Source organism: Aristolochia californica, unplaced genomic scaffold (genome assembly GCF_029961685.1).
Source record: "Aristolochia californica isolate CCGP_79_NKW_82.1479 unplaced genomic scaffold, dmAriCali1.0.hap1 SCAF_8, whole genome shotgun sequence".
NCBI lineage: Eukaryota > Viridiplantae > Streptophyta > Magnoliopsida > Piperales > Aristolochiaceae > Aristolochia > Aristolochia californica.
Window position 1 is genome coordinate 2,432,246 of NW_027182279.1, and position 16,327 is coordinate 2,448,572.

The following is a 16,327-nucleotide window of genomic DNA, read 5'->3' on the forward strand; positions in this document are numbered from 1 at the left end:
GAAAGAGGATTAGGGTTGTGAAAAGCATTCATAATCCTCCCTTAACCTCTATTTATAAGTATAAAAGTACAATAATTACACCAATGCCCTTTACCTTATGAAAGGTGGGAAAAGGACAAGAAAGAAATAACTTTTACATCAATGCCACTACAGATAAATTACATCTTCTAACAAGAATCAATTTAAAGGCGAGATAAAAATGCCACTATAGATAAGTTAGTCCATTCCTACGTATAAACTCATATTGGATAGCGTATTTTGTGTACGATTTGTTTGGTGGGTCCTACATAAAATATACGAGTCCATGTTAAAAACGAGATTTATGTTATGTCAACCATTTATAAGAGGTATATTTGTGAAATTTTGTAATATTATAAGAATAAATTTGTCAACAAATATTTATGATCTCAATTTTTCAATGAAAACAAATCTCTTATTTGAGAAAACTCTTTCTCCTCTCTTAGTTTTCTTTTCCCTTCACTTTCTTTGTTCCATAGACACCTAAAATTGAAACAGCCCATGGGGCATTGATATGAGGCGATATGAGGCGAGTTGAGGCCCATGATCACACACCAGCAGTAGCAGACGATGGTCCTTGCTCCTAACCTTGAGTGGCCTCCTTTCTTATTTGTAAGATAATAATTGCTTCAAAATCTGAATCAAATAAAGCATCATGATGCATGGGTTAAGATCCATGGGTTAAACCCACATGGAGGTTAATTTAATATTGTTCATACCTTGTCTTGTGTTACATTTTACAAATAAAGATTAAATAATTTTTTAAAATTAAATCAATTAAAAATATTTAATTAAATAATATAATTTTCTCCACAAAAAAAAGACAAAACAAAACAATGATCCATACATTGAAATCACCAAATGCCCAAAAAAAAAAAAAAAAAAAAAAACCATCATCTAACCTAAGGAAAACTAAAACTTACCTTTGATGACATAGTTTCTGTTATGGGTTGATGACCCAAACGCATCACATAAACCCACTTGGTCCTGGGTTAAGTACCTATGCCTTCTGCTCCTAATAGTCCGATCTTTTGGGTAGTATTGGTTAGGTGCTTAACAGTTTCTGACTTGCCTTCTTTTTGTCTCCATTCCCTTTAACGCTATTTCTCTTTCTCTTTAGCTATCTCTATTTTTCTCCAAAACTTCGTCTCTTCGTTTTCTATTTTTCAATTTTTATTCCTCTCTTTGTTCATCTTATTCCACTAGGAAACTCTTCTTTTGACCATCTTTAACATTTTTTAAACACAAGAAAAAATCAAGAGGAATTAAGCACAAAAAAAAAATCCAATCCTTAAATATTGGCATAAATTAAAAAAATTAGTTAAAAGAAATATTTTTATCTGTCAAAATTTATAATGGTTTTGGAACAAACATACCCTAAAAAAACAAAAAAAAAATTATCATTCATTCTTAGGTTTTGAGTTAGCTTATTCATCTTGTTCTCATCTTGTTTCACCAAGTCTTTAGTTCTTCCTGAAGATGTCATGTGGACAGATAAAACCCATTAAAGAATAAGTATTTTTAATATTTAAACCCCCTATAATTTTTTACTTTTCAATTTAATTTTAAAAATCATCGACATTATATTTGTATAAAAAACAAGTTTTATTCCTTCTTGATTGTAACCCTCAAGTATATACATCTATTTCTAATCTATATTATATTTTAAACTAAAGTCTTATTTACATGGGGTTGTAACCATCCCATTACTTCCTTATTTGACCTGGATGTTTCTTTGATTTTTTATTTAATTTTTTTTTTTTTAGTATAATTATTTCCACTACTGGGAAGTAAGTATTTAAATATGATGTTAGGTTAGTGGTTAGTGTAGCTTTAAAGGGAGGATACATGTTACATGTAACCAGTTGTTATCTATATCGAAATTTCGAAACTTCAAAGCTAGGATGACTTGAGTACGATTTTTTTTTGTTAGAATATTTTTTATTAATTTTATTTTAAATATTATTTTTAATCTATTATTTTTAATTATTTTTAATTTGAGTGATAGAAAACCCATTTTAAATTTTATTATTTTATCATCGAAATATGTTTGATAAATGATTTATTCTTAATATAAAATGAACTGACCAGCGAGTATGATTGAAAAATGACATAATTGAGACACAACACCAAGCCCCTTTTATCACTTTGGCCATGTCAACCAAATCAGGGTTACTCGAGTTATGGTTTCTCATGACCGAGTCAACTCAAGAGATTCTGAGTTATTAAACTAGATTAACTGCATTCACCGGCCATCCTCCCCTCTTCCATTAACGACAATCACAGAGACAGAAATCCTTCTCCCTGCCGAATCAATCCCACAAAACTAATCATCATCCCCGTAATTAATCCTTCCCGGCGGCGGATTAACTCGACCCGAGCGGAACCTCTGATCAGTGCTTGTCAGAGCATCGAAAGAATTTGTCCTGCCAGACGAGTTTAGCTATCAATCACGTTTATTAGAAGTCCAACATCAATTAAGAATTAGCAATTTGAGTAAGCAAATTTGGCCATACCCAGCCGACCAATTCTCCTCCACCTTCTGCTCATCAATCATTAAGACCTCATCGCTTCGTTGGTCTCATTCTTTCTTTCAAATTTTTATCCCTCCTCTCCTTCTCCTCCTCCTCCTTCCTCCTCCTCTGTACTTTTTTCATATAAAATGCCCAGGTATGATAATGGCGGGCCAAGTGTCGGAAAATTAATAAAGAAACGGTGACGAGGGTTCCTGCGTTATCGTTTCGCGACGGGATTCCGATTGTTTATTTCGGCTAAACTCGACTGCGGAGAAAGATGGATTTCTTTATTCGATAGGAGATAAGGCCGATAATTAAGGTTTCTTAATTATGTAATTATCAGATAATGAGAGACAGCGACACGGTGGAATCGCAAGAACGAAGTGTTTTTCGGGCCCACGGAGTTAGGTTAAGTGGGGCCTCACTTGAGGATCTGTATTTACGAAAATAGCCTTAATGTCGGAAAGGTCAAAAGCGAGACTGTGCATCTGAACCGTTGATCCTTCTTTATGTATTTGTAGGGGCCCACAGAAAATCTAAGCCTCGATAGAGAGGGTATTTTGGTCAGACGTGAATTTCTAGACAAGAAAAAGCGAATTTCGCGATACGCCAATCCAGGGTGGTGGGTCGGTTTTCTTTGTCTTCGGATTCGCTTTCGGGAGAATTGGCGGGTAGCTTTCGTGCATTTACAGCCGCACGATTTTAATTTTTTTTTTTTTTACCGAGAATAGAGATATGACCGTTGCCCCACACGAACCGCGACCGGGAATTGAACCGCGAACCAGAAGCCTCACGAAACGTCTAGACTCCGGCCGGAATAAACACGTGGTGGATTCAGATTGGATTAGGGGTAAGAAGAAGTGTTGAGAACGTTCTGTGGCGGACGGATGATAACGATGTGGGCTCCAAGTTTGGCTGCCACCGCCACGTGTCTTTGATTTAGCCCAGATTAAGATTGAAGTCTTGGAGATGAAGAAATGAACGTGGATGGCGTAGAGGAGGGGGACCAGAGGGGCAAAAGGGGGATTTCAAAAAGGTAAAGCGAGCTGGCCTTTAGAGGGCAAATGTAGCCGTTAGGGGCGTGGATGCCAGGTAGACGGGCGGCCCGAGCTCAGCAACGGATGATTAGGCCCTCACATGGTCTTGCTGTACGCCGGGCCCACCATACTTGCCCTTCTCTCTTTCTCTCTCATCTCATTATTCTCATCATTTTTTATTTTCCTAACCTCCCTCTCTCCTCCCCCCTTCTTATCCATAAATTCTCACCTCGCACCAGGTTCCTCCACCAAACCTTCCTCTACACCTTCTGCTGCTGCTACTACTACTACTACATTCAGAGAGGCCACAGCCGTCTTCTTCACAGAAGCGAAACATGACGAAAGAGGTGACTGAAGCGGAGCCTGCTCACCACGGCAAGGACTACCATGACCCGCCTCCGGCGCCGCTCTTGGACGTCGGGGAGCTGAAGCTCTGGTCATTCTACAGAGCTCTCATCGCGGAGTTTATCGCCACTCTGCTCTTCCTTTACGTGACGGTTGCCACCGTTATTGGTCACAAGAAGCAGAACGCTGCCGATGCCTGCGGCGGAGTCGGACTTCTTGGGATCGCTTGGGCTTTTGGGGGCATGATCTTTATCCTTGTTTACTGCACTGCCGGAATCTCAGGTTAGTGGACTAGGCGAGAAGAAAAGTACTGGGGAATTTCCTTTCGTTGATTCTTCTTTTCCTTTTTTCTTTAATTTATTTCCTCTCCTCCGTTTGTCTTTATTTAGTTAATTCCCCGTCTGTTCTCCACAGCGAGAGGCAGCCACATGATTAGCTGAAGGAGCACTAAGGTAGATCTTGTTGCTTTTTGGAGCTTTCTGAAAACTGTTATCTTTTAAAATGTTTGCAGGAGGGCACATCAACCCAGCTGTGACCTTCGGTCTGTTCTTGGCGCGCAAGGTTTCCTTGATCCGTGCCTTGGGTTACATGGTGTTTCAGTGCCTGGGAGCTATTTGCGGTGTCGGCCTCGTGAAGGCCTTTATGAAGGGTCCCTACAACTCCTTGGGTGGCGGAGCAAACGAAATAGCCCATGGCTACTCCAAGGGAACCGCCCTCGGTGCTGAGATCATTGGCACCTTCGTCCTCGTCTACACCGTCTTCTCCGCCACCGATCCCAAGAGGAGCGCACGCGATTCCCACGTGCCCGTAAGCACTCTGTGTCTGTCCTTTATGTGCAGTGAAATCTACGAGTTGTGCGCCTTTGATTTTCTCTGATTCACTGTTTCTTGCCCTTGTAGGTCTTGGCTCCTTTGCCTATCGGGTTCGCCGTTTTCATGGTTCACTTGGCCACCATCCCCATCACCGGAACTGGCATCAACCCAGCCAGGAGCTTCGGTGCTGCTGTCATCTACAACAACGACAAGGCCTGGGATGACCACGTAAGTTTCTTGATCAAAAGCCAAAATTTCATCTACTCAGAAATCTTAACTGTTTTGTTTGGTCTCACGCGCAGTGGGTTTTCTGGGTCGGCCCCTTCGTCGGAGCGCTGGCCGCTGCCGCCTACCACCAGTACATCCTGAGAGCGGCCGCCATCAAAGCCCTCGGATCCTTCCGCAGCAACCCCCATAACTGAGCAGAAGGCTGTTGTACTCTTTTTAGTTTTCATTTTGTCCTTTAATGTGTGAGAATGAAGAGAGAAAGTCCTTTCTTACTTTTTCACTTTCTTCCTTTTTCTATTTTTAATTTATATGGGCTGTTCATGTTCATGTCCATGTCCATGTGTGGCTCTCTCTGTAAGTCGGGAGGTTTTCTCTGGGTGTTCTGTTCCATCTCTCCCCATCCTGTGTATTATGAAGAAGAACAAATGGGATTCTTTCTGCGCCTGCCTCTCTTCCCCCTTTTTAATCATTTCCCGCTGTTTATTCACAAAAACACAATAAATCCATCAAGATAAAAGCTGGAGGGTAAAACCGTAATTCCAACAAAAAAGGGTGGGTATTCTGGGAATCAAGAAAAGGTGGCGTGGTGGAGGGTGGGCCCGGAGATTTATTAACCGTAAAGGTAAAGAAGACCAAGTGTCGCGTTGCGCAAGCCCTTTCCGAAAGAGGGGAAGCAGCGCCAGAGCTCGACTTCCGAGGTCACCAACCTACCATTAATCGCAACGTGTCGGATAGGGACTCGTGGGCCGTAATACGCGTCACATGTAGTCTCGGCCCGAGTCGCTCAAGGGGGCCCAGGTGCGGGGGTGGGGAAGCGTTATGGGCCATGGTCACTTATTCGGTATAAAAAGGCGGAGTGGGGACCATGCGAAATAACCGCAACAACTGGAACATTTGGTTACGTGGGGGGCCCATCAATGGTGGCAGACTGACATGGAGGAGGCCCGTGCTCCCTTCTTTGGCTCCGATAAAGCCAATCTTTTGATTTTTTTGTAACAAGCACGACAGTTGGACGGCACTATTCGGTGCCTTATGACGTGGGCAATCTGGGTCCCACTAAGCCACATTTTTACTTTTACTTGTGTTTTAGGTCATTATGCTCACGTGAATGTCTAGGTGGAGTGACGGAGGAGTCACGGTGCTGGACTGGATAACTCGGGGGGACGAGTCAAGTAAGTCAAGAAGACTCGAATGCCGGGAGAATTAACTGGTATCTGATTTGCATATAGTAATTTTTTTTTTTTATCTTACTACTTCAATTCCCAAAATATATTTGAATCTTTCTAGATTTTTTATTTTAAATTCAGATGTCAATTGTTCCAAAATTCTAGAGATCTCTTCCCGTGTAATAATCACATCATCTAAATAGATTATTAGAGTTGTTACATAACCATAATTTTCTCATAGGCAAACTAAACTAACCAAATCGTTCACGAGGTGATCTTTTTAGCCCATATAATGCGCATTGCAACTTACACACAACCCTAGGAGGATATCCTCCTCCTCAGAATTACCATAAAGAAGGAACAATAATACTCGAATGGTATATAGTTTTGCTACTGGTGAAAAAATCTCTTGATAATCAATGCCATATGTTTGTGTATATCCTTTTGTTATAAGTCTTGCTTTATATATTTCAATAGAGCCATACGGAGAAGATCCATTTGCACCCAACATTTTATTTTTCCTTTCGATAATGAAACCATAGTTTGTGTAATTTTTTTTTTTTTTTTTTGTAGAGCCATTTCTTGTTTTATGGTTTGAATCCACTTTGGATCACTTAAGATTTTTTCTATTCTACGGGGAGCATTGCATGAGGATAATGTATGCACAAAGGCTTTAATAGGTTTTGACAACATTTGTGTAGACACGTAATTTATAATTGGGTATTGTGAATTCCTTTTTTCAAGATCTAGGCGATATCGATTTGGTGGTTTGCCACGATTCTGTTTAAAAGGTAAATTATAACGAGCAAAAGTACCAAATTTATCAATAAAAGGTGTAGTAAGAGAACTTACCTCATGAATATTCTCACAAGACTGATCTGGGTCTTCAGGTATAGATGAGTGAGGGGTTCATTCTCGGATTCGGATCCTTGAAAAATATCAATACTCATAGTTCTTTCTTCTTCATTGATTACCGAAATTGTCCTCATACCCCTAGCTACTTCCACCAAATCTACTCTTCAGTTTGGATCTCCCCCTAAAGAGGAAACATGAGTATCAGGGAAGGATCAGATGTTTCGGATTCCAAGAAGGTGACATTGATATCCTTTCTATGTGAGCCATACCTTAGAAAAATACAGTGCATTGTGCATGGATCAAGCTTAGTGTGTTGAGTTTTATGAAGATGAACAAATATCATACATCCAAAGGTTCGTGGAGGAATTACCAAAATACTAGGTAAAGAAACATGGTTGGAAATAACTTGTAATGGGGTCTTAAAATCCAAATTTTTTTATGTCATTCGATTTAATGAGTGAACTGTTGTGGTCACAACATCTTCTTAGTAACTGCAGGGTATAAGTGCTCCGATTAAGAGGGTTCAAGTTGTTTCTAAGATATGTGTATTCTTCGGTTCAATAACTTCATTTTGTTGTGGAGTATGGACACAAGAAGTTTCATATAGAAGAGCATGAGTTTGAAAGTAAGTCTAGAATTCATGATTAATATATTCTCCTCCATTGTCAAATCGGAGAATCTGAAATTTAAATGAAATTTGTGTCCGAATCATTGTATGAAAGGATCAAAAGATACCGAAAAGAATCTTTTTGTTTTAACATGTACAAGCAAGTCATTTGAGTGTAATCATCTATAAATGAAAGAAACCATCGAACTCCAGAAGGGGTAGTAGTAGGAGAATGGCCCCAAACATTAGAGTGAATTAAGGCAAAAAGAATTTTATGCAAGTTTACTGGATAAGGTACACAATGACTTTTGGTCAAAATGCCGGTTTGACATTTGAAATCCGATTCATGTAATTCTAATAATAAATATGGAAACAAGTACTTCATGTACCCGAATGATGGATGAGCTAGATTTGTCGCTCCTTGATATTAGTTGCATGTAGCATATGATGAACTTTTCTAGAGCTAAAATCATCTATGTAGTACAACCCAGTACCACGCCCAATGATCTACTTGGTGAGAATATTTGAAGTCAAAAGGTGGGGTTGATTAGTGCAACACAATTTAATTTCTCAGTAGCTTGATCAACTGACATTAATTAACTCGAGAGGGATGTAACTACAAGGTATTCGATAAGGAGAGTGAGGGTGATAAAACAATAGTTCCAGCTTCTGTAACAGGATATGTAACTCTATTAGCGTTTGTAATGCTAGTTTGCCTCGGTTAACTTTGATAAAATCATTAAAATTAAATGTCATATTGTCAGTTGCCCCTGAGTCAATTATCCAACTACTGTAATCACTCATTTTTTATCTAAGTAATGCATACCATAGTTACTTTGGTCATTGATAGTATATGTTGATGGTTACATGTGTGAGATAAAAGTATAGATTCTATCTCCTTCTAAGATAGAATTATATTTTGATATATCGACCTCCCATTCCACCCAGTCTGGTTTGCAAAAATCAATTTCTTTCCATAAGCTTTGAAGATCATTTTAATATTTTTCAATAGACCCCTATTGCTTGCCTCATTCTAGTCACAAGTCCTTTTGTCCTTTTAAATCATATACTTGAGAAGCGTTAGTGCCAGGCATAATTAGTTCCGTCAGCACCAATCTGTGTAACAAAAAAATCAAAGATTGGTGGAGGAATCTGTGTTTGAGTCAAGACTTGCATCATTTCTTATTGTTTCCGCAGCAAGCTTTTGGAGGTCCTCGGTGGCCGGAATTAGTGCAAGGGGCGGAGGAAGACCCGTACAGGGACACGCAGCCGGATCGCCGAAAAGTGTGCTGTTCTTAAAACAGACCATAATTGATCCATCACACCTTTTGACAACTCACGCTAACAATAAAATCATGCTACGGCCAGTGGCTTCTTGGACAATGCGTCATCGTTCTCGTGGAAATGCTGCGCTGGGGTTTGATGAAATTTTTGAACATCGTTCTTGATGAATTTTCATTGACTCAGAACTCGTATAATTTGGTATTTACATCGAACAAGAGATTTGTCAAAATTTCAGTCACTCAGAAAAAAAATTACACAGCGGCTTCTTGAACTCTTATGGTGGAGCTGCTAGGAATTCGTTGAAGGATGAAGAGAGACTGCGATGCCAAAGAACGGGAAATGGCTCAAGTTAGAAACAGAAGAGCAGCAGCCGAAGAGGAGACCCTAACAAGAATTACAAGATGCATTGGCTTAGCTATTCCACGATTTTACGGAGCCGATATGGTAAGGCTAAAAGAGGATCACCAAAACCAACGTTCACCCTCACCACCAGATGTTTTTAATCCCTCGTTCCGTTGTAGAAAAATTGAAACCTTGCCTCAAGGCATGGGAGAAAAGGGAGACCGAACCCCACGATGGTCCAGGCATTTACGCCTGGTTGTTGGGCAGGGTGGAAGACCCAGGTGCCACTATGGTCTCTTTCCTATACTGGTTGGCATCAACAAGTACGTGTCAGCCTTGAAGGAGAGCCCATTGTTGCAGACTCAACCACCGCTTCAACTTGAGCTCCGTTCGCCACCCTAAGGGATCCATCACGGAGACATAAATGTCTGGACCATCGTGGAGTTCGGTCTCCCCTTTCTCCCATGGCGTGTGGCTTCAACTTTTTTACAACGGAATAAGGGATAAAGAACCTCTGATGGTGGGTGATCCTCCTCTGGCCTTGCCATATGGGCTCCGTAAAATCATAGAACAACTGAGTCACTGCATCCAGCAATTCCAGTTCGGGTTTCCTCTACGGCTGCTGCTCTTCCGCTTCTACCTTGAGCCTCTTCTTTTCAATAAACCCCAGTAAGTCAGCTTCTTGGTCTGGAACGATGTCTCTGGCGACGACGCTTACATTTCCCGTTCTCTGTAGTTTCCAGGTGATGGAAGCCATAGAAAATGGTGGCCAATAGGCAAGGGCACGCGCTTAATTCTTTCCTCCCTGCTAACATTTGCAGTAACTTCCATTTAGATCCTGATTCTGATTAAAATCCCATTTGAAATCCAAATACAAATCCAATCAGGAAGGAAAGTTGCGTTAGTTGGCTCAGTTCGAAACAGTAGTGAGAAGGAAAATTAATGAGAAAGTAGGGGTCTGGCTTTACCTACAACATGAAAAAAAGGACTTATCAGCTTCTTGGACATTGGCTAGAACTCTTACCTTATCACCAGTTGGCTCTTAGCTCCATCAATTCAATAACATACAAATCCAGAACATATTCCTTCAATGCCAGCACAAGTAACTAATAAGGCACACACATGCAGGGTCATAAAACTCCCACAGAATCTTCAAAATTTGTGTATACAGCCTGTTACCTGTAGCATGCAGATCATAATTAATGAAGACCAAAATAAGGCAGAAAATGGAACAATTTTGAGCTGTAGGTGGTTGCCTACCATAAAATCTTCTCCAAATACACCAAGCAAGTCTCTTTACAGCATTACTTCTTTACTTTCACCAAGTGTGAAGCACATGGTTTTTCACTGTCAGAAGAACACAAGAAACGGCCCATGGTGAGCCAGAAGAATTATCAATAAGAAGGAACTGCATAAAAATTGCTCCTTGACGAACTAACTATTACCTGTAATAAAACTCCGGAGACATGAATACTAAGTCATTTTTTATTATTTAACCACTGCTTTGTAATGTGATGGACTCGGTACATAGAAGAACTTGATAAAGCTTAAAGCAGTGGTTAACTTGATACGTCCATTAGGTAAAAGAGGTTCCCGTATCTTTCAACTAGGTATTTCATAGTTGATTTGGTCTTCAAATCTCAGTCTTGAATAATCTTATGTCCAGCCACCAAGCGTTGTTGACACCTTATTAAAAAAACAGTAGCATTAGATGCTTCCTTTGCACACGGAACCTGTACACAGACCACTAGCTGACATTTAGGTCTCAGAGATCACTATCATGGATTTGCAACTGGAACTTGAGACTGTGCAACTCAAGGTTGGTTCAACCCACGAGTCCATAGGCTGGACTTACGGTGAGTCAGGAGAATTTGCCCAATATACAAGGCACAAACCATCCACCCTTAATGGCAAGTCGACTTGCCAAATCACGAATTTTGATCACTATATGCCCAATAAACTTGCAAGGCACAATTGAGAGTTCTTTGTGGCAACATCCATGAACCGCTGTTGATAGTTGCTACAAGTAAATTGCTCAATGAGTAACTACTATGATCCATGTATAAAAAATATTAAATCAAATTAAAAATGAGAAAAACCTGAAATACATTGGAAAACCTATGAGGAAAAGTACACAGAAATTAGGTAAAGAAAGGAAACAAATCAAAGTTGCTTCAACTTCTGGATCTCTTGCAGATAGAAAAAAAAAAAACATCACCATGGATCTGTTTTTATACAATATAAACAACAACAGCAACAACAAAAATGTTGTAGATCGCAAAGTTGAACTTTGCTCTCTATTTTTTTTGTTTTAAAAGGTCGAAGCTCTCAGCAGTGAAGGGAAACACGTATTGTTTTTATAAAAAAGAGAGAAAGATTTAATAAAAGCAATTTCTCAAGGAGAACAAGTAATATGCTGCAAACATGCTGGAAAACAACAAAGAAAAAGAAGAAGAAAAGACTACTCAAGCACTTCTTGAAGTGCATTCACATGGTTGGCAAAAGAAGAAAGCTGAAGGTAAACCATAAGAAATTAATTAATAGTAAACAATTAAAAATGTTTTTGTTTTTTCAGATTTACAAATATTAAGGCAATTGTGACACTTTTTTTGTTTTTCCAAAAGTGTGATTATGCTTACATACAACATGAGATCTGAACCCAAGAAACGATTAAGTCAACGCTTAAGCCCACATAATAAAGCAGATAGTAGAAGCTGTGCTGTACATCTAGCAAACAACCTCATAAAGCAGATAGCAGAAGCTGTGCTGTACATCTCTAAAATATTAACTAAGTATAGGAATAAAAAAAATAAAAAAAACTCTAGCAGTATCATATATTTTTTTTTAATTTTCATGAACACATCATGCTTTTTTTTCTGAAATCATGGTGAATGCATCATGATAGTCATGAGGGTTACACAATTCTAAAATGGAGGGGGGTGGGTGTCAATCTACACAAGAGAGAGGGAACAGATAAGCAGGAGTGAACTTAAAACAGCTAGTTAAAGTAAAGAAGAATACCAGTGTTGTCCTCCTTCCACCATGCCACTGATGGCATCACAACTTTAAGCACACGTTCATTTATTTGCATGTGTTTCACTCAGAAAGCAAGCCAAATTTTGAAGCACAATCAGACTCATTTGATTCATCACTCTCAAGCTCATTGTCAGAAATATCCAATCCTTCTTCATGTTCATCATCATTAGTTATTTTCTTGTACAATCCCCTGCTCTTAGCTAGTCTTCCTTCCCTCATCATATCAATAAATTTCTCTCTAATCCTCATAAGAGGAAGCTTCATGCTTAGTTCTTGACCCTCATAAGCTTCTCTAAGAAAGATGGTCTGTGTTCCGCACTTCTGAGAAATGTAAAATACCCCTGGGTGGCGCTCAAACACTTTGGTGAATTTCTGTGGCAACCGAAGAGGCTTCCTGAGATTGCTCAAATTCTTCCTCTCTGTCCGTTTGCCAATGGTGAGGTGGAGGAGCTCATGAAAGACACTAACAATCCTCTTTTCTGAGATGTCAGTCCGGGGATCAAGTCCAGAAGGGTCAGCATAGGGGGAAGTATAGGGAAGAGTCTGCCAGTCTCTTAGCCATGCCATGCATTTCTTCTTCAACCCAAATCCCCTTGTGAATTTCACAGGAAATGCCAAGCAAGTGGCAGAGGCACTAGTGCCAGCTGGTTGGCTCTTCTGCAATTCTGAAATGGCAATGGATTCATCCCAAATGGAGAGTTAGAGACCAGTGCGACTGTCTTGAAGCTGAACAAATCGGAAAAATTGTGGGTAGAGGGGAATTAAGGTTTCTGAATACAGATAAGGCAAACCCAGATCCCATTTCAATTGGTCAATAGTTTGGAGAGGGAGGGTTTTGTCAACAGTAAGCATCAGCAGCCTGCAGAGTCTCTCAACAAGTGCATCTTCAGTGTCTTGAAGGGCTTCAAGCTCGTCATGATGGAGTTCTGCAGCTTTCTCAGTCAAACGAAACCAGGGGACCTTAAGATCATCATGTTGTGGGAATTCTTGGAAAAGAGTTGGGTATCGCCTCATGAAGGAGGAAACCTTGATGTCTAATAGGCCGAGCTGCCTCCTCCGCTTAGAAAGTCGATGAACAGGAAGGCACTTGAGGGGATCAGCAGCAATCATGTCTTTAAGTTCCCAAGCAGCTTTGAGATCTCGCTCACCTGCAACAACAGAATCTAGGATGCTGTCTTTGACCCATTTCAGTTTCACGTTGACAAGTGAAAGCATCTGGTGGTATGCAAAGCCTGGTCGGCGTCTGGAGTGGATTCTGTTGAAGATCAACATGTCTGCCTCCGAAGATTAGGCTGAGCAAGAGATAAATATTGTCCAAATTACCTTTCTGGTTTTATCAGAAAATGAAAAAAATTAAAATCCACTACTTGACCGTCTATCAGAAGCACACAAACCACTTTGATTTACTTGTTTAGATACAATTTTCAGCACAATATAGTATAAAATCTAAAAAAACTAATGAATTCAAAATATAACAAAGCTAATGCAATATTAATAATCGGTATCAGCGTTTTTTAGAAATAAAATTAAATCCCACTCTCACATCCGCTCTATTACTCAGAACTCCATCCGATGACCATAGCATTGAGAAATCCTACTCAACCTAAGACCTCCACCGTGATACAATTATCACGGCGTGTATAATTGCTTTGCATTTTTATACAGTACACTGTTTCTTGCTTATCCATGATTTTTTCTTAAAAAAAGGAAGTGTTCTTTATCTTATTGTTGATTACACATAGTAAACCCAAGACCTCTCACAAATCCGGCCATGTGGCAATTAAGCCAAAAGTCCAATCCAAAAATCTCCATCTATTCTAATCTCCAGAAATCCAACAAAAGAAATATGCTACATCAAATCAACATCATTCACACTTCCACTTGAGTGATGTGATTTGTCATGTGCCATGTTATTACTTCTTAGCCTTTATGATCAACCATAGCAGGTCCTTAGCATCAGATTTTGGGATAATCAACTAAAAATTTACTTAATACAACATTGTTCTCCAGCGGAAACTTAAAGGTGGCGACTCAGGATCTCAGATGACTATGGACGGCTTCATAGTCTGAGGCATCTCCTTCAACATATCCATAGAGAAGAGGAGTCTGATTAATTGCATCAGACATCAAAACAATTACCATCTTCTATCAAAAATTTAATTGAGGTACTCAATCAAGAGATATAAACAAGAAATGACATTGAATCCAGGCTAAACCTTTATCTGGCCGATGTGTCAAAACTTATGCCCCGTTAATGCCCCTGGTTGGAAATTTATATCCCAGGAAAAGATAAAAATGTTTTTCCTAGGATATACATTTGCAAGAAATCTTTAGTATAAAATCCTATTAATGCCTTATTAGAAAATTACATGGAAATTTTTAAATTTTACTTGTAACTATCAGGTGTATTTGCCAAGGAAATAAATGGAAATTATTAATCAATCTCATATATTACCATATTTGTGCGATAAATTTTCAGTAAATTAATATTTCAAATACAAATTAAAAAAATTATCTAAAAAAATTAGTCATGTTAAATCAACTATTCTATTCTAAATATTGTCCCACATTTGAGTTTTATAGTGTTACAGAAATGATTAGCTAATTCAGTTTGTTCATTTGTCCTTTTCTCTCCCTTATATTGAGACTACATACTGGTTAATTAGTTCCTCCAAGGTCCTCAATCCTATTCTCCTAAATGTCAAGCTCGGTCAAGTTCCTAAGTTATCGGAATTAAAAGTGAAGAGAGGAATGATTTGGAACAGTAAGATTCATAGAATAATAGAACTAAACAACTAGTTGCTATCCAGCTAGAAGATCCCAATCTTGCAGAGTATATGGATCTGGTTCCCATCCCACTTGTGTCAATGTCAACCCATGACACTTGAGAAAGAGCAAACCTACAGATTTTCGAAAAAAAAAAAAAATTGCAGACATTGACAAATAGCAACTTCTAACTATTAAACAAACCAAGGTCAAGGTAACTCAAAATGTCTAAAAATGAGACAAGGGACAAGAATAAAACGATAAATGCCGTTATAGAAGAAAAAAATTTGATAGCAGAAAGGAATTATAAGAAGTCATCACCAAACTATAAACATATTAACATCACCTGCCATAATTTTTTTATTTGCATGCATCTAAGCATGCAACTGGAGCAGGCTTTGTTAATGAAGAAAATGAAGCCCAACAGTAATTGTAAACACAAATTGGAAAATCAAAGATCATTTTTCCATTAAATAGCCAAAGATCAACTTTTTTGTAATGTCAATTACATATTCTCTTCAAGAAGAAAAAAGAGGTAGTGTGATGAGCCCAAAAATACCCGGATCTCGAAATATAGTTCACTTTATCCCATTTTAGGACATTTTATTTTAAACAGAAAGCTGCAAAGAAGTGGAAGATATTTATGCTTGTTGAAGTCAATAGCAAGCATGTGCCCATGAACATGCATCAGGAACTTTTCAGGTCATTTCTTGAAAACTATAGCTGCAGATTTAAGACATCCTCAATTATTTGTTTTCCAGAGAAACCCCAAATTCTCATTTCCTTAGTCTAGAGCTAACGCAGTATGCATTGACTGAAAGCAGAACCAAAGGAAGATCCCCAAAAGAAAAAAAATATGAAAATGCCCTCTTATCAGTTCATTAAGACATCTAGGGAAAGTTCGTTATTACCTGCAGTAAGTAGCAATGGCTGCTAGACCACCAGTACTGAACCCATCACGGTTAACGAGCGACAGAGCTCTGAAATTGACAAACTTCCGAACCAAAAACTCCAATCTTTTATCCCTACTTGTCATTCTCTTAAGTAGAAGCTCCTCAAGAAAAGGGTAAGCAGAAGCGAAGGCAGTAAGCCATGAATGAATGTCAGCCCCCCAGTTCGGTGGGATCTGATTAATCAGAAAACAGAGGCTCTCCCTTCAGCGTAACACTTCTGATGTTGGGGAACAAGCAGATTAGGATTTTCGGAGAGACAGAAAAACAATTTCCGATGGCTCCACCGAAGTTTATATATGAATGTTATATTTTCATAATTAGTAGAATTATAATTTTAAATTTAATATTTTAAAATAAATTAA

The 16,327-nt window shown here is 39.0% G+C and overlaps 1 protein-coding gene and 1 pseudogene across 1 annotated transcript; one reads left to right on the forward strand and one right to left on the reverse strand.

Annotated features, from left to right (window-relative positions):
• Positions 1-3,784: 3,784 nt before the first annotated feature.
• Positions 3,785-5,400, forward strand: LOC137939408 (aquaporin PIP2-7). Its single transcript, XM_068784676.1, has 4 exons — positions 3,785-4,198; positions 4,428-4,723; positions 4,816-4,956; positions 5,031-5,400. The coding sequence occupies exons 1-4, from the start codon at positions 3,907-3,909 to the stop codon at positions 5,148-5,150; spliced, it is 849 nt and encodes a 282-aa protein (XP_068640777.1). The 5' UTR covers positions 3,785-3,906; the 3' UTR covers positions 5,151-5,400.
• Positions 5,401-9,015: 3,615 nt separating this feature from the next.
• LOC137939145 (protein WHAT'S THIS FACTOR 9, mitochondrial-like) lies at positions 9,016-16,179 on the reverse strand (annotated as a pseudogene).
• Between the last annotated feature and the right edge of the window lie 148 nt (positions 16,180-16,327).

Excerpts from the sequence above, each read along its gene's own strand:
- LOC137939408 (XM_068784676.1), top strand. The coding sequence starts at position 3,907 with ATGACGAAAGAGGTGACTGAAGCGGAGCCTGCTCACCACGGCAAGGAC. Across the intron at positions 4,724-4,815 it reads CACGCGATTCCCACGTGCCC|GTCTTGGCTCCTTTGCCTAT; the intron begins GTAAGCACTCTG and ends TTGCCCTTGTAG. Across the intron at positions 4,957-5,030 it reads ACAAGGCCTGGGATGACCAC|TGGGTTTTCTGGGTCGGCCC; the intron begins GTAAGTTTCTTG and ends TCTCACGCGCAG.